This window comes from Orcinus orca, chromosome 8 (genome assembly GCF_937001465.1).
Source record: "Orcinus orca chromosome 8, mOrcOrc1.1, whole genome shotgun sequence".
Classification (NCBI taxonomy): Eukaryota; Metazoa; Chordata; class Mammalia; order Artiodactyla; family Delphinidae; genus Orcinus; species Orcinus orca.
Genome location: NC_064566.1, coordinates 101,335,932 through 101,357,964, shown reverse-complemented (window position 1 = coordinate 101,357,964; position 22,033 = coordinate 101,335,932). Strand labels below are relative to the sequence as shown.

The 22,033-nt window shown below is 40.3% G+C and overlaps 2 protein-coding genes across 7 annotated transcripts; one reads left to right on the top strand and one right to left on the bottom strand.

Annotated features, from left to right (window-relative positions):
• Positions 1-625: 625 nt before the first annotated feature.
• Positions 626-9,269, top strand: PUS3 (pseudouridine synthase 3). Of its 2 annotated transcripts, none has more exons than XM_004280460.4 (5): positions 626-734; positions 6,771-7,191; positions 7,307-7,872; positions 8,436-8,626; positions 8,743-9,269. In XM_004280460.4, the coding sequence occupies exons 2-5, from the start codon at positions 6,817-6,819 to the stop codon at positions 9,048-9,050; spliced, it is 1,440 nt and encodes a 479-aa protein (XP_004280508.2). In that variant the 5' UTR covers positions 626-734; positions 6,771-6,816; the 3' UTR covers positions 9,051-9,269. The 2 variants fall into 2 exon arrangements, with proteins under 2 accessions (XP_004280508.2, XP_033262822.2); XM_033406931.2 differs by lacking the exon at positions 626-734 and adding an exon at positions 753-2,150.
• Positions 2,664-14,704, bottom strand: HYLS1 (HYLS1 centriolar and ciliogenesis associated). 5 transcript variants are annotated; one of them, XM_033406932.2, is made up of 4 exons: positions 14,565-14,704; positions 11,031-11,080; positions 6,137-6,254; positions 2,664-4,009 (listed from the first exon to the last, which is right to left on the bottom strand). In XM_033406932.2, exons 3-4 carry the CDS (start codon positions 6,148-6,150, stop codon positions 3,082-3,084), a joined length of 942 nt encoding a protein of 313 aa, XP_033262823.1. In that variant the 5' UTR covers positions 6,151-6,254; positions 11,031-11,080; positions 14,565-14,704; the 3' UTR covers positions 2,664-3,081. The 5 variants fall into 5 exon arrangements, with proteins under 5 accessions (XP_033262823.1, XP_033262824.1, XP_033262825.1 ...); XM_033406933.2 differs by having other exon boundaries at positions 14,491-14,632; XM_033406934.2 differs by lacking the exon at positions 14,565-14,704 and adding an exon at positions 14,394-14,411.
• Positions 14,705-22,033: the final 7,329 nt, after the last annotated feature.

Sequence of the window (22,033 nt, the reverse complement as noted above, 5' to 3'; positions counted from 1 at the left end):
TGTGATGTTTCCACATACTGGCTTATTTTCATTTTAATTCTGATACACGCCTCTTGGTAAAGCAATCCGGAGAAAATGGTTTCCCTTTCGGTACAACCTTCACCTGCTACCTTCACCTGCATAGTCCGGGATAGATTCTGTGCACTAATGACTGCTAAATTTGGACAAAAGAACCAGATCCCCCCCCCCACCCCCGCCAGTTTTCTAACTGGAATCTTGCGGTTTCGATCAGCATCTCTAGAAAAACGCGCAAACAAAACCTAGTTATGATCTCTCCGTGGTGCTGAAGCAAGACTCCCCATCCCTGTTCGGTCACTCTCGGACACCTCAGTCGTCTGTTTTGAGATTATCACATTCCTTTTCAGCCTTTCCATGTGGATTCTAATTGTAAATGTTTTTGACTCTCAATGATAACTTTCTACTAATTTAAGTACGAATAAAATCAGACCAAGTTCTTAAATTTTAGTTTTCTATTATTTTAGCGCACTAGAAATTATCCTTTTATTCTTCTCCTATCGCAGGACCCAGATTCTGTTTTGTTGGAGGTGGACAATTGGTGACTAGATTAGAAAACATTAGGCAGATTTCAGCGTCAAGCCTGCACTCCCGGCTCTTAGAACTACATTTCCCATGAAGATGTACTACATTTCCCATGAGGCCCCGGACGCGCGCGTAGAAAACGCAGAGGGACAGCTTCCTGTCTCGAGAAAAGCTGCGTGGCCGACGACCGGAAGGTAAATGTGGGGGTTTTGGGGTGGGTTATTTTCTGGGTTCTTCCAAGGGGAACGGACAGATGGACAAACAGATGGACGTTTCTCTCTTTCCCGCTAAGCCCCTGTTCCCATACCTTGATCTTTTCAGGAAAGCGCTCTTTAGAGCATGGAAATGGGAACTCGCTAAAGACCGTGTTTTTGTGTCTGGTGCTTCTTGGAGCACTTGTCAGAAACGTGCAGCAGTAGGAGCTTCTTTAATTCGATTCCTTGAGGGCCCTGGGACTGCGGAGTGTAATCTCTTCTTCCTCAGTTAGAATTTTGTTTGCTCATAAAAAGAAATATTAGTAGAGGTCGGGATCCCAGTAGTATGTGGGGTGGGCAGGCGTGGCAACGATTTTCAAATTGTTTGGGGGATTACTTTCCAGTATTAGTGATCATAGTGCGTGTTTCCTAATCCTTTGGCTATTACCCCTGCTTCCTTCTTTGGTTTAAAAGTTTATCATGGGGAATGCTCTTTCTACTACTTCCACTGGTTACAAATATTTTCGAGACTAAACCTTTTTAACCTCAAAAAATACATTCAAAGTCTAGCGACGGCTGTTTTAATGTTTACAGTCAATGCTTAGCGCACGCACGAAATTCCTTTGTGGTAATTTGGTGGCCCCCCTCCAGGTATTACATGACTGTTTGGGAACCACTGTGCTTCACCCGTCAGGAGTCCTCTTTTCCCCAAAATGTCTTATTACTCGCTTAACTCCTTTGGACTAGTTTTTCGGTTATATAAGGGGTTGAACTAGATAATCACTTCGGAAATTTTTTGATCCGGTAATATTGGGCTTTGAGATATGAAGATGTAAACCATTGTTTTGCTGTAATTTGTATGTGAAAAGTGCCATGTGGCTTTTAACTTTTAAAAAAGAGAGGTTTAAATAAAAACTACCTTTAATCCCACCACCTAGAGTTAGGTGTGTTGATCTTTCCTTGTGCCTTGCGTGTGCAGTATGACTGAGATTGTACGGTACAGTTTGCAACTTGTTTGACCTAATTTGCATTTTTCTATTAGCTTACCATTGATTTCCAGTGACTAATAGTCTAACGTTTAATTATTCACTGTTGTTGGGTAGTTTGCAGTTTTTACGTATTTGCAGTGAATGTATCCTACATGTATCTTTGAGTCACTGATTCTTACTTTCCCTGATGAATGCCTAACAATGGAACTGGGTGAGTGAATGATGTCGCTTAAATATTACGGAGAAAATGTATTTTAGCAGATAGTAATGGTCAAGGTCATTCATTTTTGTTACACAGCTGTGTTTTCCTAGAACAAGCAAGCTATTTCTGCTGTCACTCTTCTGGCTTAAATGCTAAAACTGACAACCTCCAGATTTTAGGTGTTTTTGGACCAGAAGCATCAGGAACAAATAGATCCAAGTTCAGGTGAGCTAAATTAGTGATTTGGTCTGTACCCTAATAGACCAGATTCATTTTGGTTATTATCTCTCTATCTGGTTCCAGCTGCTAGGAGTTTGAAGTTCTGTTGCAGAGTGGGAATAGCCTTCAAGTGACAGGCATAATTTCTAAGAAAATCTTAGTGGCAAATTATAAAAACTATGGCATTCTAGAAGTAACAAATGGAGGGCAATATATTGCTGAAATAATTCTGAAACAAAACTTGGGTTAGAATCTTGCATGTCACACAGTGCTGTTATTGAGCATGTGTTAAAAATTATTAAAACAGCTGGATTTACTATATTCCTTTAGTAACTAAGGTTATCTACGCTGTTACCTTTCCTCTTTTAGGATTGTGTGTAAAGGGCAGGTTTTTGTTCATTCCCTTTGGCTCTCATTATTTAGGTGGTGAGAGTACGATGGGGAGTATGATTGGAAGCAGAATCATAACCTAGGTTTGAGATCATCTTTGGGAAGTATTTAAGTAAAAATAAGGTCAAATTCACAAATTTCCAAAATTCTTTAATTTTGGGCAGTTGCTTACTGCCCAGCAACTTTAAAAACACACTCATAAAAACAGCAACTCACACTAGCCAAAGGTAACAAGTTTATAACAGAAATAGTGCTGGCTTTGCTTACTACTCTGACAAAACAGAAAGACCAGGTCTGTTTTTCTTTTTCTGGCATGATTCCTCTTTCAATTGCTAGATATGAGTGGTAATTTGGAAGTTAAGTGGTATCCGATACCAACGTGACATACACCTAGGAAAGACCAGTGATGGGTGAAGTCCTTACTCTGTGTTCCATGGTCTTTTGAGTTAGTTGTTTCTATTTAAGTAAAAGGAGAGAGGTTAAGAACCAGGTTATCCCAAACAATGCTGTGAAAGGAGAGACAGGTTAAAAAAAAAAAAAAAAGGACTTAAGAAGGAGAAAGAGGGAAGGGAGGCTTCTTGGGCATCACACCATTTGCAAGGTCACAACGAACACCCCAACGAAGGGCAGATCGTTTCTTCTCAGTTGGTACTAGGTAATTGTTTGGAACATATATGTGCTGAGGCTTGGATTGGTGTTCTGCACGACAAAGCATCTGTTCTCGGACACCCCAGCGTAATTCCTTCCTGTGATCTTCACCAGGTAACCGCATCGAGTCCCAGTCTCGTTTATACTCAAAGTAGCGGGCTACCCGGTCTACCTTGCCCCGGTTTCGGCTCAACAGGTCCAGCCTTGGGAGAATAAAGGACTTGGGTCGGCTGGCAACGATCAGGTCTTGTTCAAAGGCTGGAGGGCCCATTTCTTCTCTTCGTAGACAGCAGATGAGCTGATCTTGAGAAATTCCTTGGTATTCACGTGGTAGACTAAATTTTTGTGAAATATCAACTGGAGATTCCCTGTCATCCTGGAACTGCAGATTCATCAGCCTTTGTCTTAAGTCCCAGACATCCATGTCACTTTCTGTACCAGACTCCGATTCACTGATGATCGACTCATCCGTCACTAATACTTCCCCACCTGGCTTTCGACGCAGCACCTTTCTCTTCATCACGGGCTTTCGGAGTCTTTGGGAGGCCTCTGAGACTGCTTCTGAAGAGGCATTGCTTTCTGTATGTGGGTAATGCAATTGCACGGGAAGAGCATGTTGCTTTCCTGGGGTTACTGAGGCTTTACTGTAGGGATCATATGGGATGGACTGGGCTGCTCTCCTGACATCTCCCTCACCCTGCCCTGCACAGATATGGGTAAAAGCTGTAGCAGCTGCTAACATTCGTTCTTCTGGATCCATATTGGCCCATTTTTGTCCATCAGGTCCCACAAGTTCCTGCACTGCTTCCCCTACACTGTAGGACCTTCTGCAAGAGAAAACACCAATCAGTTTTCCAGTAATAAATTTCCAGCCCAAAAATCGTTCATTCCCTTCTTGTGTACTATTTTATAGCAGTGAAATGCAGAAAGAATGGCTAAGGCAGTCATAAGTAGAACAGTTAAGTATATAGTAAAATACAGATTAGTACGGGCAGTATGGGAGCACTTTGGAGGGGCATTAACCCAACTCGAGAGTTTATTGACCGCTTTCGTCTCCACTCTTTTCTTATTCACTCCCACTTTTACTGCCTGGTAGTCTTGCCATCTTTAGTAGCTCCTAGGTTAGGTGAGTTCAGGCATGAGAAAAGCTCAAGAGACTAATGATACGGGGCACAATACTTAATGTACATTATGTAACTTGTACTTAGAGGGACACTTTATGTACCCAGCACTGTTTTTCGTGCTTCACATTTATTAAATTCACGTAATCCTCACAACTGTGGGATAGGTACTCTTAGTATCCCCTTTTCACAGATGAGTAACATGAGGCATTGAGAGATAAAACAGCCCAAGGTTACACAGCTAGTAAGTGGTGGAGCTGGAATTTTAACTCAGGCAGTCTGGATTCAGAGTCCTTGCTTTTAACCATGAGAGTGATTTAATTCAAAAAACCATCACAAAAGCAGTAATATAAATGCATACACTCCTTATGCTTAAGAAATAACACGGTTTCAGCTGCCAAGCTAACTATGTTCGTCCCAACAGCCTGTCACTGAATTAACTTTTAGTACCCAAACCAACCAGTCAAATACCCAATGCCAGTTTCCTGACTGGATCTAGAATAGGTATCTACTGCCCAGTATTTCCTGTGTCTCTACTATTTTTCTTCTTAAGCTGAAAAACTAATACATATACATGTAGTTTAAAGCAAGGACTCCCCACCTCACACCACCCAAACCAAGTTTCACTCTCAAAGGCAGCTTCTTATAATTTCTCCAGTAATTTTCCACATTCATATGCACTTTTATACCATAAAGGAACATATTATACAACTCTTCTAAACCTTAAAGATAGTCTTGGTGATCCAGCTGTTTCAGTACGTGTAGACATACTTCATTTTGTTTAAAGGTACATGGAATTCCAGTGTATGGCTGTACCATAATTTATTCATCCTGTCCCTGACTGATTTTAGACTTAGTCTTTTGTTCTTAAAAACGAATGTTACAACAAATATCTTGTAAGTTTTTACATACTTGTGCAAGCATATGTGTACATTAAATTTCTAGAAATGGAATAGGTGGGTCAAAAGGTATGTGTGTGCTCAATTTTGATAGCTGTTGCTAGATGCCCTCTGAAGAAGTTGTACTGAGTGTGTATTCCAGATCTTGTTTCTCCTTCCTCTCTCCAAGGTGGTATATTATCAAACCCTCTCCTCTTTGCAGTCAGTTTGGTAAAGAAAATACTTCTCATATAAATTGGCATTTATTTAAATTGAGTAAATTTGAGCATCTTTTCATATACTTACAAGCTTTTTCTCCCTTTTGTATGAAATGCTTGTTTTCATTTACCTCTCAGGTTGTTGGATTTTTTTCTTGTTGATCTTTATATTAAAACTGATTTATATATTCGTGGAATACATACCACCTTTACATTTTTCTTGCCAGTTTGTTATTTACCTTCTGACTTTTTGCTGGTAGAAACATATTTTTAGGTAGTCACATTTTTTTGGTTTTCTACAGTTTCTGGGTTTCTACAGTGCCTTACTTATAAATCCCTTTCCTACTTCAGCAAGATTATAAGAAAGTTATCTCATGTTTTCTTCTTGTACTTTTATAGTTTCATTTTTTACATTTAAACTTTTCATCCATCATAGATACAGAAACTCAAAAAGCAAAAACCTAAATGAGCTACCTAGACTTAGATAACCTAGTCAGCCTTAGAACAGATGTGGAGATGATATTCTTTAACTAAAGTAACCATCAGTCAAAGATTGTCTAGTACTGTCCCAGTATTATAGATATAGTACAGTTGTCCTCAGATTATTGCAATATGCCAGGAATTTCAACACTGATATCTAAATTATATTATCTAGAGTGACTTAACTGCTAGAGGTACAGAAATCTTTTATCAGGACATGCATTAAATTTGACTTAAAGATCTTGATGCTTAATTACCTTCTTTCTGCCATCAAAACTGCTTAAAGTAGGAAAATCTTGACTCCAGATTCTACTTCCAATATGAAGTACAATCACTGACAAGTTTCTTCCATCAAGCCAGCTCTTATTGTACCACCTTTAAGACGGAACTGAGTATTAGATAGAACATACAAGCCACTCATTTTACCTGAAATATTGGAAAGCAATAGAAACTTGGAGTAGACATAAATATTGCATATAAACAGATCTTATGATTGGAAAGATGGGACAAATATAATGAGAAGTCAAAAGGAAATGTTTTAGGGAAAAAAATATCAATAACATCCGTCCTCAGTCATCTCAGCTCGTGAAGAAGAGAGAAATGAAATCTACATATTCCGTAAATTCTGACTACTCTTAACAATGCTAGCTGAATACTTTTTTGATGCTGCTTTCCCGTTCCCACTGTGAATTGGCCAGACAGGATGGAAAAGAATGATAGCTGGATGATCAACCCATAATAAAGCTAATGCTTATATCCCTGGGCAGAATCAAAAGTCCATATCCTTTAGGCATCAAATTAAATCTTAGATACTATTTGAACATAATGGAATGATAGTGACATCACCAAAGCAATCAGCACTAAAATTGTACCTCTTTACTCTCTTTTCAGATAGGGTGGATCTCTATGATTTGTTTATTCCTGAGGTTGTCTTATCATGGCTGAAAATGACATAGAAAGAATCCAGACTGAGAAACTCCTAAAAAGAGTGCAAGAACTGGAGCAGGAGGTACAGAGACTTAAAAAAGAACAGGCCAACAACAAGGACTCAAACGTTAGAGAAAATTCTTCAGGAGCTGTAAAAGCTAAGCGTGCATTTGATTTCAGCGCTCACGGTCGAAGACACGTAGCCCTAAAGATAGCCTATCTGGGCTGGGGATATCAGGGCTTTGCCAGTCAGGAAAACACAAACAATACAATAGAAGAGAAACTGTTTGAGGCTCTAACCAAGACTCGACTAGTAGAAAACAGACAGACATCCAACTATCACCGGTGTGGGCGAACAGACAAAGGAGTTAGCGCCTTTGGACAGGTAAGGGCCATTGTACTGTTCCACAAAGCGAGCAATACCAATATATTCTAGGTGTACATACTGAGGATTCAGATTATTTGTATCTGTAAAACAGTATCTTTCTCTAATTCCACAGGTGATTTCTCTTGACCTACGTTCTCACTTTCCAAAGGGCAAGGATTCAGAGGATTTTAATTTAAAAGATGAAGTCAACGATGCGGCTATAGAGATCCGTTATACCCACATTCTCAATCGGGTGCTCCCTCCAGACATCCGTGTACTGGCCTGGGCTCCCGTAGAACCTAGCTTCAGTGCTAGGTTCAGCTGTCTTGAGAGGACCTACCGCTATTTCTTCCCTTGTGCTGACTTAGACATTGTAACCATGAACAATGCAGCTCAGAAGTACGTTGGCACACATGATTTTAGGAACTTATGTAAAATGGATGTAGCCAACGGGGTGATTAATTTTCAGAGGACTATTCTGTCTGCTCAAGTGCAGCTAGTAGGCCAGAGCCTGGCTGAGGAGAGATGGCAAGAACCCTTTCAGTTATGTCAGTTTGAAGTGATTGGCCAGGCATTCCTTTACCATCAAGTCCGCTGTATGATGGCTATCCTTTTTCTGATTGGCCAAGGAATGGAGAAGCCAGAGGTTATTGATGAGCTGCTGAACATAGAGAAAAATCCCCAGAAGCCTCAGTACAGGTAAGTTTAAAAAAATGAAACAAGGAAACACCCAGACCCCCAAAATAAAACAGCTATTGCCCTGAGATATGTAAGAATATATTTTAAAATATTCTTCCTCTCCCCACCATTGTCTAACTAACTAAGTCTCTGATTCTGCCTTCATGAAGCATTTACTCTTAACTTGTAGAATGTTATGAACATGTAGCAGGGAGTGGTATCGTTTAATTTTCTTCTGTTACTGTTCTATCCCTTTAGTAAGAAACTGGTGTTTGGACCAGGCCCCTTAAATAATTTTATAGCATTATGGTGGGGCCGAGTCAGCTCACTTCTAGGTGACTTGTTACCACTGAAATTTAATGTAGACCAGGCCTAACTAGTTGATCCATGGTTTGCTGCCTTTTTCTTTTTTTAATTATAAAGTTGTTCAAGGTTAGGGATGGTGTTTTATTTTCTTAACTATTAGATACTCAATATTGACAAAGTTTTCCCCCTCCTTTTAACCCAACTAATCCTGTCTTTTAAGAATTGTTGGATGGCTGCTGTGTATTCTCATACTCTGTTTCTTCTCTCTTTCTCTCTAGTATGGCTGTAGAATTTCCTTTAGTCTTGTATGACTGTAAGTTTGAAAATATTAAGTGGATCTATGACCGGGAAGTTCAGGAGTTCAATGTTACCCACCTTCAGCAGCTATGGGCTAATCATGCTGTTAAAACTCAGATGTTGTATAGTATGCTACAAGGACTGGACTCTGTTGCGGTGCCCTGTAGGACAGGTATGACAGGGAACCAAAGTTATACAGGGTTATGGGGGAGGGAGATTCACATAAAGTTTGGAGGTGATTCTCTTGTGGTAAAGTATCCATGTAATGCTTGATTGTATACATTATAGGACCAAAGATGGACGGAGTGACAGAATGGAGAAATGTTCAGCCCTCTGTCATAAAGCAGACCAGTGCCTTTGTAGAAGGGGTGAAAATGCGCACTTATAAGCCCCTAATGGATCGTCCTAAATGCCAAGGATTAGAATCCCGGATCCAGCATTTTGTACGTAGGGGACGCATTGAGCACCCGCATTTATTCCATGACGAAGAAACAAAAGCCAAAAGGGACTGTAATGACACACTAGAAGAAAATACTATTTTGGAGAAGCCAACAAAGAGAGTTTGTGTTGATACAGAAATTAAAAGCATCATTTAACCATAGAGAACTCACCAAGATCTAGGAGGCAACAAAACACCATTAGGCTAAAGAAGTTCTTGCTTGAATAAGAAAGAATTTAAACATTCTTTCATTCCTGTCCAAGAGAATTAGAGATGGAAGAAGCAAAAAGTAATTTTAAAATGGACATATATTTACATACACCTGGAAACCTGTGCCTTTTGTTCAAATTCATTAAAGCCAGATCCTGCAAGTGTCTGATTTGTTGTGCTGTCCTTTTTAAAAGCAAATGAGATATTTACTACTCATCTCAGTTCTCACAAAGAGCTTGCCCAAGTGTCAAAAATTAAAAATACAAACTTTAGTAAGTTATATATTTGATTAACTGGTTTAGTGCCAGGCAAGATACCTGAAAATGACCCACGTGGGTAAGGCACAGCATCTCTTATGAAGCTTATCAGTCTAGTGCTGTGTGAGCCACAAATTGTCTCTGTTGCATAGTCCTTTTTAACATTTTACACATGCAGAGAAAACTCTTAGCCCACGGGCCATATAAAAACAGGCCATGCAGTTTACCAATCCCTGGCCTAGTGGTTTAAGGAAAGCTCTTATAAAGAGGAGACATGCAAGCTAAATCTTGCAGAACAAGTGGGAGTCAATTAAAGTGGGGATAAAGTAGCAGAGCTTTAATTGTGTTTAAGGCAGAAGATGCAGCTGTATGAAAGGTTAAAGGTTATAGCATTTGCATTCAGATAACTGTGAATACAGTAGTATGGCTTCAGAGTAACAATAGCACAGTTAGGGAAGGTAAGCAAGGGTCATGTTTTAGAGCCTTGTAGGCCTTCCTAAAAAAGTTTAAATTTTATCTCGAGAGGCCACTGGAAAAAAAAATTAAGAGCCAGAATTGTGTAGGAAAAATATTGCTCTGGGTTTACTGTGCATTGCAAGAGGGCAAGACAGTGGGACCAATTAAGAGGCTGTTGGAGCAATCAAGGAAATAGATGATGACGGCCTAGACTAGATTTGCAGAAAGGGGAACGGAGACAAGTAGGTGAATTTGAGATTAAGAAAGGAGAAGCAACAGGACTTCGTGGTTGAGTGAGTGTGAGGCTCAAAGCAGGGACCTTTCAGGATAACTCCTACGTTACAGATTGAAGCACATTCTGGAGACACACACTAGGACAGGAAAATGAGGTGGGGCTTTGCTTGTTCTCAAAGTTGATAAGTAACCCTCAAAATATGACTTATAAACACCAATATTCATTCAGAAGAGTTTAAAGTTCTCTTAAATAATACATTATCCTTTATAGCAATTAAAACAATAAACATCAAAGTAAATGAACTCAGACCTTCTGCTCAATAGTAACAATTTTCATCACAGCAGAGTGTATTGCTAGTCCACATTTATGATATAATACTATATACTATATGAGATCCAAAGTTTTATTTACCTGCCAACAAATAGTTTGTTCCTACCTACATTCAAAATTCCAGGTATACAAATATGATTTATACCCTCAAGCTGCTAGGTAAAATATAATAATAGATGGGACAATTAGAAACAATACTAACATAGAAATAGTACAGTGATGCTCAGTAGTGGATGGGCCGCAGAAAGAAGACTTCACTGAAAGAGTTCCAAGTTTAGGAAATAAAATAGTATAAGGAAGTGAAGTGACCCTGTAGTTTTGAAGAGCAAGAAGACACAATAGCTTTTACATTCTAGCAGAGTAGGAACCAGAAAAGAGCCCCATTTTAGAGATGGGGAAATAGCTGGACAAAGTAAGATTTTTTCTAAATTGTCAATTGTACGATCCAGGTCTTCTGGAGTTTGAATCACGTCATCGGTTTTTGGGATTGATCTGCCAACATTTCATAATACCCTAAATGTCCTTAAAATATGACTGCTTTCTCCTTTAATTTTGATGTAAAGATAGCGTAATCACTGAGCATAGCAAAATATCCCCACTTAAACATGTAAAGACAAACCAAAGCATTTTATTTTTTTCAGGTTCCTACCTTATTTCAATGTACTTTCACTGGCATTAGTTTTCAAGTCAAAGGAAAACCTAGAAAAGAACAGAGTTTAGGGAATCACTCAAAAAAAAAAGTCAACTATAAAGAAATGATACATGGGACAAAAAGCACTAACTAAAATGCCATGCTTAGGGCTTCCCTGGTGGTGCAGTGGTTGAGAGTCCGCCTGCCGATGCAGGGGACACGGGTTCGTGCCCCGGTCCGGGAAGATCCCACATGCCGTGGAGCGGCTGGGCCCGTGAGCCATGGCTGCTGAGCCTGCGCGTCCGGAGCCTGTGCTCCGCAACGGGAGAGGCCCCAACAGTGAGAGGCCCGCATACCGCAACAACAACAACAAAAAACCAAAAAAAAACACATCCATGCTTAGCAGATTCTATAGAAGCAAAAGAGAGGATCAGGGTCTTTGATCTTTTTTTTTAAATTTTATTTATTTTTGGCTGCATCGGGTCTTCGTTGCTGCATGCAGGCTTTCTCTAGCTGCAGCAAGTGGGAGCTACTCTTCGTTGCAGTGCGTGTGCTTCTTACTGTGGTGGCTTCTCTTGTTGTGGAGCACGGGCCCTAGGCGCGCGGGCCCAGTAGCTGTGGCTTGCGGGCTCAGTAGTTGTGGCACACGGGCTTAGCTGCTCCGCGGCATGCGGGATCTTCCTAGACCAGGGATCGAACCCATGTCCTTAACCACTGCGCCACCAGGGAAGTCCAGGGTCTTTGATCTTAAATGAAATCCTTTCAAGGTTAACTAGGTTATATTATCAAATCTAGAAGAATAAGGATCTAATGACATTACTTTTGGTAGTTACCACAGAAAAACTCAGAACAATCATCATAGATGAAGCAAATCAGAAGTCCCAAAATGTAACTTTGAAGAATGACTTCATTTATCTGTATTGTATAATACGTTGTATAAATTCCAGAGTCAGACCGATGGTAGGGACTAAATGAATATGAGGAGTAAAGTAGGGCTTAGCTTTTTCTTTCTTCACTGGAAAAATGGAAGGAATTATTTCAACAGGTTGTGAAGTTTAAATGAGATTTTATATATATATGTTTATATATATATTATATATGTAATATATAAGTATATATATTATATATATAAATTAAATGGTGCTTTGTGAGAAGTATTACACCATTAATTTCAATGTTCATGCAATACAAAACTACCTACTAAAAAGATAAATACAGAACAGAGGAAAGTAGGGACAGAAATGTAACAGGACTCTGGGCTGGAATGGGCTGGAAGAATTCCAATACTAAGGCCCAAAGAGATTTTTTTTTTATGGCATGTGTAGTATACTATACTATGATTAACATGTTTTCTTTGCAGTTAAATTATTGCACACTTTTTCTTTCTCGAATGTATGAAGAAGATAGGTGCTTGCAAATAATAAAATATAAAATTTAATAAGGTCCACAAGTAGCTGTCAGTTTTTTCTCTTTTTAATATAAAGACCTGATAATCCTTTCTCCTTACTTAGGGGGAAACTTTCACATAGAAGCTAGCACAGCTTGTATTTTGTAGATAAATACAGATGATATTGACCAAAATACCCAACAGTACCTTCTGGTCAAAATCTTAAGCAATTCAGTGTCCCATGTTTACCTAGTTGCAAGTGACCTTCTTGAGGGTGGAGGGGAAGGATTTTAAATTGGAATAGCAGGGCTGGATCACTAGTTAGATTCTAAACTTTCCTGGGAGGCTATTGCAGATTTAGAACAAATTTCTCTACCTCTCGGAAGGAAAGCATGCAGCTTCAAGAACAAAGTATTAGAACAAAAGAAAACAAAACACCCTAAAAAAGACAACCATAATCCAAAGAGACAGCAAACTAGTGGAAATACTGTAACAGGTTCAAAATCACTAATTCAAATTCCTATTAGAAAGCTATTAAAAGGTACAAACACCAGCAGAATAGGAAAAAGACAGGTGATTTACTGAAGAAATAATGACTAATAAACATAGAAAAAGATGTTTCACCTCATTAATAATGCAAATAAAAACATTAAGCTATGCTTCTAGATTGGTAAGACTTTTCAGTACCCAGTGCTGGCTGGAGTGTGGAGAAATAAGTACTCTTACACTGTGTTCTATGTGTTGGAGGAGGGTGTGGAGGGGAGATGACAGTTTTTCCAGAGGGCACTTTGGCATTATGAATCAGAATTTAAAATGTACCATAATTTCTAAGCCACAAAACGTTTCCAAGAAATTATTCTAAGGAGATAAACTGGACAAGAACGCAAACATGTACATGTACAAGTAACCACTACCATGCTATTTTCTGTTGATGAAGAAATTGGAAAAACAAATGTCCATCATTAGGGGATAGGTTAAATAATACGTGGTATAGTAGAGCCATAGCAAGAAATACCATGCACCCATTAAAAATAATAATGCAGGGACTTCCCTGGTGGTTCAGTGGCTAAGACTGCGCACCCAATGCAGGGGGCCTGGGTTCCAGCCCTGGTCGGGTAACTAGATCCCAGAGGACGCTACTAAGAGTTCGCATGCCACAATGAAGATCCCGCGTGCCACAACTAAGACCAGGTGCAGCCAAATAAAGATTTTTTTTTTTAATGATAATGCATATCTACATTTGGCATGGATCAAATCACTTATTCCTAAACTATTAGGGACTAAATAAGGCATAATCTGCTTTTTAAATGAATATACTTTGTTATATTCAAAATACACAATTATATAAAACAAATACATTTACCAATCATGTAAATATATACTCATAATGAATACATCTTAAGTAAACCCAAATATCAACACTGATGTTTTTTTTTTTTGATCTGTGGCTGATGGAATCTCGAGTATTTTCTTCCTTTTTAAATATGTACTTAACAGTGCTTGGATTTATTTCTACAAATACTGAGATTGTATACTTTTTATAACCAGAAAAAAAAAGTTGTTTTTCTTTCTTCATTCTGGGGCAGGACTATAGGATTCTTCAATTTTACACGCTATCCTAACTCATTAGGGAAAGCGCTTCTCGCACTGTGACATCCGGAAGTTCACAAAAGGTGAAACTAGAGGGGGAGAAGACTTTTCTCCCTTCACGACGACAACAAAGACCAGAGACTGCACCAGCTGGCCCGGGGCGTGGTTATCGACTCAGACGCTCACGGCCTCCGGGGAAGCCGGCTGCCCGCGGGCACCGGTCCCGCCGCCCACAGGCCCCTCGGCCCCGTCCACCTCGCAGAGCGGCGACCACGAGGGTGCTCGCCGCTGCGGGCGCCGGGCTGGCAGTAGACCGGCAGCTGGTGCACATCATGACCTTGAGGGGTCGAACGCGCTGGGGGCACGCACGGCGCCGCTCACACGTGCCTCCGCAGGCCGCACACCTGGGCTCGGCGGGAGCGTCAAGGCTCCGTACGGCGCCCTGGGGAAACCGGCACCCAGGGGAGGGAAACTCCAATGCCGCGCTACTCAGAACCTGACCTCTCCACAGCTGTGGGCGGGCGGGCGGCCCTAGGGAGCCAGTGCACCATCTCTCTCAGCTTTTGCCCGCTTACCGGTCCAGCGGACGTCCATCGGCCGCCCCGAGTCCCGCCGCCCCGCTAGCTTAGTACCGCAGGTTTCGGTTAGCGTCCCACAGCTCGCGCAGGCGCACGACCCGCAAACGCGCCCAAGCTGGCGTTAACCGCCCGGCCGCCCAGATTTAAACCCGAAGAGCGTACGGCCCCCTCGGCCCCGCCCTCCTCCTTACTATTGGCCCAGAGGGTAAACGTCTTCCAAGTGTACATCCCGATTGGTGCCTATTTTCTTTTGGCCCTCCCCCATGGGCGGGAGGAGGCCTGGGACTCCGGGCTTGGATTCGCCAGGGCCGCCACGCGCCGAGCTCCAGCGCGTAACCCGGAACCGCGGCGGCGTCGCTTTTAGGTGTCCCCGAAGGGGAGGAGAGGACTCTCAAGCCTCGGTTAACAGCGAGGTAGCTGGATTTGGGGAGAGGTGTTCTAAACGTTCCGTTCACCTCAGGGGAATCTTCCCTTCCCTGCTCCAGCGGCTGTGGGGCTGGGAGACATCGGGGAGGGCGGCTCTCAGAGCCGGGTTGGAGCCACTTCCCCCGGTCCCGCCTCTTGCCTCCTGACGGTTGCCCTGGAGTCTGATACGCGCAGGTTCCGTATAAAGACCGGACGCGCATCCGCAGAGTCCTTCCCGTGGTTTCCGAGGCTCTATGATTTGACCCATTGCTGTGTCTCCAACCCTTGCCAAAGTGACTGTCAGACTGCTCCCACCACTCCAACTTCCTTGGGTGAACGAGGCCTCGCTTGTGGTTTTCCTCTGGAATGCTCCCGTCTGCTCCCTTCGCATAATCTTACCCTTAAATTTGTTTTGTTTTGTTTTGTTTTGTTTACGTACCTGGGGGAAAAGTCTAGTGCTTTGGGAGTTGCTGGCGGTGAGACCTAGAAAAGAAAAAGGGTGGAGGTCTTAACAGCGCAGTGTCCTCATCACTGCCCTGCAACCTAACTAAAGCAACTTGTCCCTCTCGTCCTGAGCGTTCTGTACCCCACCTCACAACAAATAGGAAGGTGACAAATTTAATTTACACTATTAAATTCAGGATTCAGTGAGAGGGAGAAAATAATCCGTAATCTTTTCTTCCAAACTTCATATTACCTCTTACTCTTACCCCTTTGTCCTAGGGCCTTTGCACTACCTCTAAGGCACTTTGGATTTGTTGGGGGAAAGAAGAAGGAATAAACAAAGGAGAAGAAGACAGAAGTAGTTTGTGAAGGTTTGAATGACCCGACCCCTAGATCTCCAGTGTCTTAACACGACTTTAGTGCACACATTCTTTTCTCATGAACAAATATCTCACGTTTAGGTTTCGTCATCTCATAGCTGCATGTCTTTTTCAGTGGCATTGAATTTGTCTTAGAAACAAGAGCGGACAGAGTCATTTTTCTTACCTACTGCTTTGCTCATTCAGCAAACTCCTTACACACACACCCCCATTAGTTTCTTGTTCTCCTTTATGTTAAAATTTTATCTTTGAAACCCTTTAATCAATAACTTGAAGGATCTATCTTCTGTCATCTTTCAAGTGGTATCTTGTGTTCAACTCAATCCCTGTTATTTGGTGGACCACTTCATCCTCCAGCTTTGTCTAGATCTGATTTGATAATCCTCGTGGTTCCTTGATATCCACTGAACTCAGGTCAAGAAAACTTAACCAGGCCATTTAAACTACAGTATATGGAAGGAAATCCTATTCCTGCAAACCAAACTGCATCTTTTAAAAAAAAATATTAAGGAAAATTTCAAACATGGAAAAAATGAAGCTCCGTGAACTCAATGCCAGCCCCAACAATTATTAACTCCTGGCCAATCTCGCTGCTCCCATATCACTATCTACATAGCTCCTCTTGTGTTTCTTTGAAGCAAATAGCAGGCATCTGAAAGCTATAAATATATCAGTATGATTTCTAAAAACATAAAGGACTTTAAAATAGCATAACCACAATATTATTATTACAGCTAAAATATTTAATGTATTTCCTTAATATCATCAAATATCCAGTTTAATTTTCTGCTTGCCTCGTAATTTTTTTTTTTCTCTACTAGGACCCAGTCCACTTCACACGTTGTGATTGGTTGACACGTCTTTCAAGCTTCTCTTACTCTACAAGTTCCACCTCCATATTTTTCCCTTGCAATTTGCTTGTTGAAGGAACCAGTTGTTCAACAACCTGTTGAAGGAACCAGGTTGTTCTGTGAAGTTTCCCATAATCTGAATTTTGCTGATTGTGTCTAAGTGACGTAGTTTAACATGGTTTCCTTACCTTTCGGTAGTAATGCATCCTTTTCCAGATGCTTTCCCTGATTCGGCCTAGCTAGTTTAATTAACGCATCAGCATCTTTATGCATTCGAACATTGCTTTCAACTGGTTATATCCTCATGTTTAAGTTAATCACTCCTTTATGATATCTTTGCTTACCTCACCCCTTTGTTGACATTTTCAAACTCCTTCAAGTGTAGACCTCTCATCTTTTATTTGCATGTGTGTGGATGGTAGTTTAAGGAATAGGTGAGAATGAGATCTTCCAGGAGAGTACAGAGTGAAAAGAGAAGGCAGCCTGCTCTCTTCTGGAAACTCTCATTTGTTGAACTCTGGGAGACTACCCTGTCCTGCTTCTGCTCCTGCCTCTCTCCTCTGCCTTTCAATTGTTGCTGGTCCCCAAGGATTGGTCCTTTTTTTTTTTTTTCTGCTCCCTTGGAGAGCTTGGAGAGTTTCACTCCCTTGGAGAGTTTTTTTGTTTCCACTATTCATTTTATGTGAGATAGTTTCAAAATCTGTAATTTCAATCCTTACTCTCTCCTGAGTTTCTGAAATCTATCTTATCTGCATATTAGAATTTCTACGTGAATTTCTTTTCATCTTTGCAAATGCAGCATATCTGAAATATTACTCATCTTTCCCCTCTGGTTTCACCCTTGTGATTTCCAAGGGTGAATGGTATTATCATTTCCCCGTGCTCTCACCCCTTAAGAGATGATCTTTTTTTTTTTTTTTTGCGGTACACGGGCCTCTCACTGCGTGGCCTCTCACGTTGCAGAGCACAGCCTCCGGACGCGCAGGCTCAGCGGCCATGGCTCACGGGCCCAGCCACTCCGTGGCATGTGGGATCTTCCCTAACCGGAGCACGAACCCGTGTCCCCTGCATCGGCAGGCGGACTCTCAGCCACTGCGCCACCAGGGAAGCCCAAGAGATGATCATTTTTTACTCTTTCTCATCTCCATATATCTCATTAAGTTCTGTCATTTGTTCCCTTGTAAAGTCTCATCTCTCTTCCTTCCAGTTCCTTTTTTACCACTAATCATTAGTTCAGCCCTATTATTTTGTTCTTGGATTCTTTCAGACACATTTAATAATATTGAAGGATATGGCATAGTAGCTAAGACTGTAGGCTCTGGGCCATATTATCTGGGCTCAAATTCTGACTCCTCCAATGCCTAGATATGTGACCTGGGCAAGTTATGTAGCCTCTCTTTGATTCTGTTTTCTCATTTTAAAAATGGAGATGATAATTCGACTTCCTTTGTATGTTTTCTGTGAGAATTAAATGAGAAAAAGTACGTTAGCATAGTGTCTATGAAATAATAACTTACTGCATTATAAATATTGTATAGTATTCTTTAGTCTTTATAATATTCTTTATTCTGTTCTTACGAGAAGAATAGCTCTCTGCCTTCCCTTTTATCTCTCTTGGCTCTGTCCATCCTATACATCATTGCCAGAGGAGTTGTCCTAAAACATTAATCAAGTTATTATGCTAAAGCACCTGCAGTGGCCTCTCTTTGCCAGAGTAAATTCATTCTTCTTGGGGCCCTGCATGATCTGGACCCATCCTGCCTTTTCAGCCTCATTTCCCAGGTCCCCTCTACTCAAGCTTCCCGTTGTAGTCAGTCTTGTTTCTTCACTGTCCTCAAAGCCACTTGGTTTATTTAACTTTGGATCCCTTCCTTATCTAGATTCCCCTCTTATCTCCTTTCAAATCCTATGCCTCTTGAAAGCTCATCTCCAGTTTACCCCTCCCACCAAGCCATGCCTGATTACCCTCAGCCATTGGAATTTGACCCTTTTTGAAATTCCTATAGCACTTACCTTTATTTCTCATTTAACTTCTAAAATACCTAGACTGAGACTGTTAATATTCTGTTTAGTTTAATCTTATCTCTTCATCCCAAGCTGCTCATTTCCTTTCCAGTCTTACTTTCTGATACTTCATAATGTGAGCCCTTCACCAGTCTACTTACTAAGCATTCATATATCAGCAGTGATTATTATTATAACTATGATGATGATGTACACTTCTACCATTGTTCGTACAGGGCCTTCTCTGCTCATCTCTCTCTCTTCTTTTTTAGCAGTCACAAAGGCAACGGTTGTAAACGAAACAGCGAGGGTCAGGAATCAGGAGACCAGAGTTCTCTTCCCAGTAATTTGCCAGCATAATTTGGACAGGTTAGTTTCTCTGTGTTTTTCTTCTCACCTGTTAAATGGAGTTACATTAGATATTATGTTAATTGCTTTCATTTCTAAAATGCTTTCATTTTAAATCTATTTAAGGACCAACTCAAGTATGTTACTCCCAGTCATTCTTATTTATGTCTTAAGCACTGATACTCATATCTTGCTTTTTATTCTTATTACTTCTCCAAGTGTGTATTTCTTTTCCTCCCAAGAAGATCAAGCTCTTTGAGGGCAGGTATATGTCTCATATTTGCTGTTACTTGCCACCACTATCAAAGCTCTGTGTGTAATGGGATTCAGTGTGGTTGGATTAAATTTTAAATTAAATGTCCTGCCATTAAGTCAGAACATTTAATTACTTCCTTTCACTCAGGAGCAAAACTCCTGTCCTGAAATTCCTAATAATCAGTGAGGTGCCCCAGCTGGGAGGGGCAGATGCTATATGAGTTGAGGTGGAATGAAATATGGTGATGTTGTAAATCAGAGTTTCTCAACTTCAGCACTGTTGATATTCTGGGCTAGATAATTTTTTGTTTGGGAGGACTGTTCTGCACATTGTAGGATGTGGAGCAGTATCCCTGGCCTCTACACTTCAGATGCAGTAGCATCCCAATAATGACAATCACAAATGTGTCCAGATATCACCAAATGCCAACCGTGGGGGCAAGACCATCCCCAACTGAGAACCACCTCTTACAAATGAAAGTCTTAGACAGGACATGCCAGATGGTGAACGAGGTTTTCTTTACACCATGTTTCTTTGTACCTGCTGTACTTCTTACAGATGTTTACATTTTTAGAAATAAAAGAATTAAGAACCGAGTAGAGATTTTTGTGTGCAGAAGGGAAGACATTGGAAAATTTCTGTGCCCACAGTCCAAGGAGAAGTAGCAGAGTTAAGCCAGCATTTAGGTGGCTTCATAGAAAGTAGTTTCAACCTGAGGCTCAGAGAGAAAAGGACCCTGAATTCTCAGAGCCTTAGGAGGTTGTGAGAAGGAATTTTAATTTTGGAATGAAAAAGAAAGTAAGATACCTAGGAGAATAATTGGCCCAAGGGTTGACCTAGAGTAGGACTGAAAGAAAGAAACAGGGGAACCCTGGGGAGGAAAGAAACCCTTTGATGCCTTAATGTCGCAGTTATCCGGAGGTTTTGATATAGCAGTCTATATGTATACAAGACTGCTTTAAGTTGATAGTCTCAATTTCACATGCATTTCCAATGTCCTGCATTTGTGCTCTCCTCTTGATTTCCTGCCTTTACTATATGTTTTCCTTTACTGTTAAGCTTTCCCATCTGTAATTTTCTTGTTTCTAGTTGTGGGCTTTTCTTTTCTGCCTAGAGAAGTTCCTTTAGTGTTTGTTGTAAAGCTGGTCTGGTGGTGCTGAACTGTCTTAGCTTTTGCTGGCCTGTAAAGCTTGTGATTTCTCCGTTGAATCTGAACAAGCATATTCTTGGTTGTAGGTTTTATGTTCCTACTATCACCAATTTTTTGAGGATTTTTATCACAAAAGGATGTTATATTTTGTCAAATGCTTTTTCTGCATCTATTGAGATGATCATATAATTTTTATCTTTCATTCTATTAATGTGGTGTATCACATTTATTGATGTGCATTGGTTGAACCATACTTGCATTCCAGCGATAAATCCTATTTGGTCACAATGTATAATCCTTTCAATATGTTGTTGAGTTCAGTTTGCTAATATTTTGTTGAGAATTTCTGCCTCTATATTTATCAGAGATATTGGTCTCTAGTTTTCCTTCCTTGTAGTGTCCTTATCTGGCTTTGGTATCAGGGTAGTGCTGGTCTTGTAAAATGAATTTGGAAATGTTCCTTCCTCCTTAATTTTTGAGAGGCCTTTGAGAAGGATTGGCATTAATTCTTCTTTAAATGTATGGTAGAATTTGCCAGTGAAGCCATCTGGTCCTTCAGTTTTCTGTGTTGGGAGGTTTTTGATTGCTGAATCAGTCTCCTTACTTATTATTGGTCTGTTCAGATGATCTATTTCTTCCTGATTCAGTCTTCATAGGTTTTATGTTTCTAGGAATTGATCCATTTCTTCTAGGTTAACCAACTGATTGGCCTGTAATTGTTCTTAGTAGTCTCATATGATCCTTATTATTTCTGTGTTATCATTTGTAGTGTCTCCTCTTTCATTTCTGATTTTATTATTTGAATCTCTTTTTCTTAGTCCAGCTAATGGTTTGTCAATTTTGTTTATCTTTTCAAAAAAAACAGATCTTAGTTTTGTTTATTTAAAAAACTTTTTGGTCTCTATTGCATTTATTTTCACTCCAATTTTTGTGATTTCTTTGCTTCTGCTAACTTTGGGCTTAGTTAGTTCTTCTTTTTCTAGTTCCTTGAAGTGTAAAGTTAGGTTGTTTATTTGAGATCTTTCTATTTTCTTAATATATGCATTTATCACTATAAATTTGCCTCTTAGAACTGCTTTTGCAGTACCCCATAAATTTTAGTATGTTGTGATTCCATTTTTATTTGCTTCAAGATACTGTTTGATTTCTCATTTGATTTCTTTTTTGAGTCATTGCTTGTTCTGGAGTGTGTTGTTTAATTTCCACATGTTTGTAGATTTTCCAGTTTCCTCTTTTACTCTTTATTTCTAGGTTCATACCATTGTGGTCAGAAAAAAATACTTGGTATCATTTCAATCTTTAAAAATTTCCTAAGACTTGTTTTGTGTCCAGATGATCTATCTGGATCATCTATCTGTATGATCTATCTATTGCTGAAAGCAGGGTACTGAAGTTCCCTACTACTATTGTATCATAGTCTATTTCTCTTTTACTCTGCTAGTATTGTCTTAATACATTTATGTACTTCATGAAGTTGGGTTTGTATATATTTATCATCATCATATCTTCTTGGTGAATTGGCCCCTTTATCATTATATGTTGACCTTCTTTGTCTCTTGTTACTGTTTTTTGGCTTAAAGCCTAATTTTTGTGATATAAGTATAACTACCGCTGCTTTCTTTTGGTTT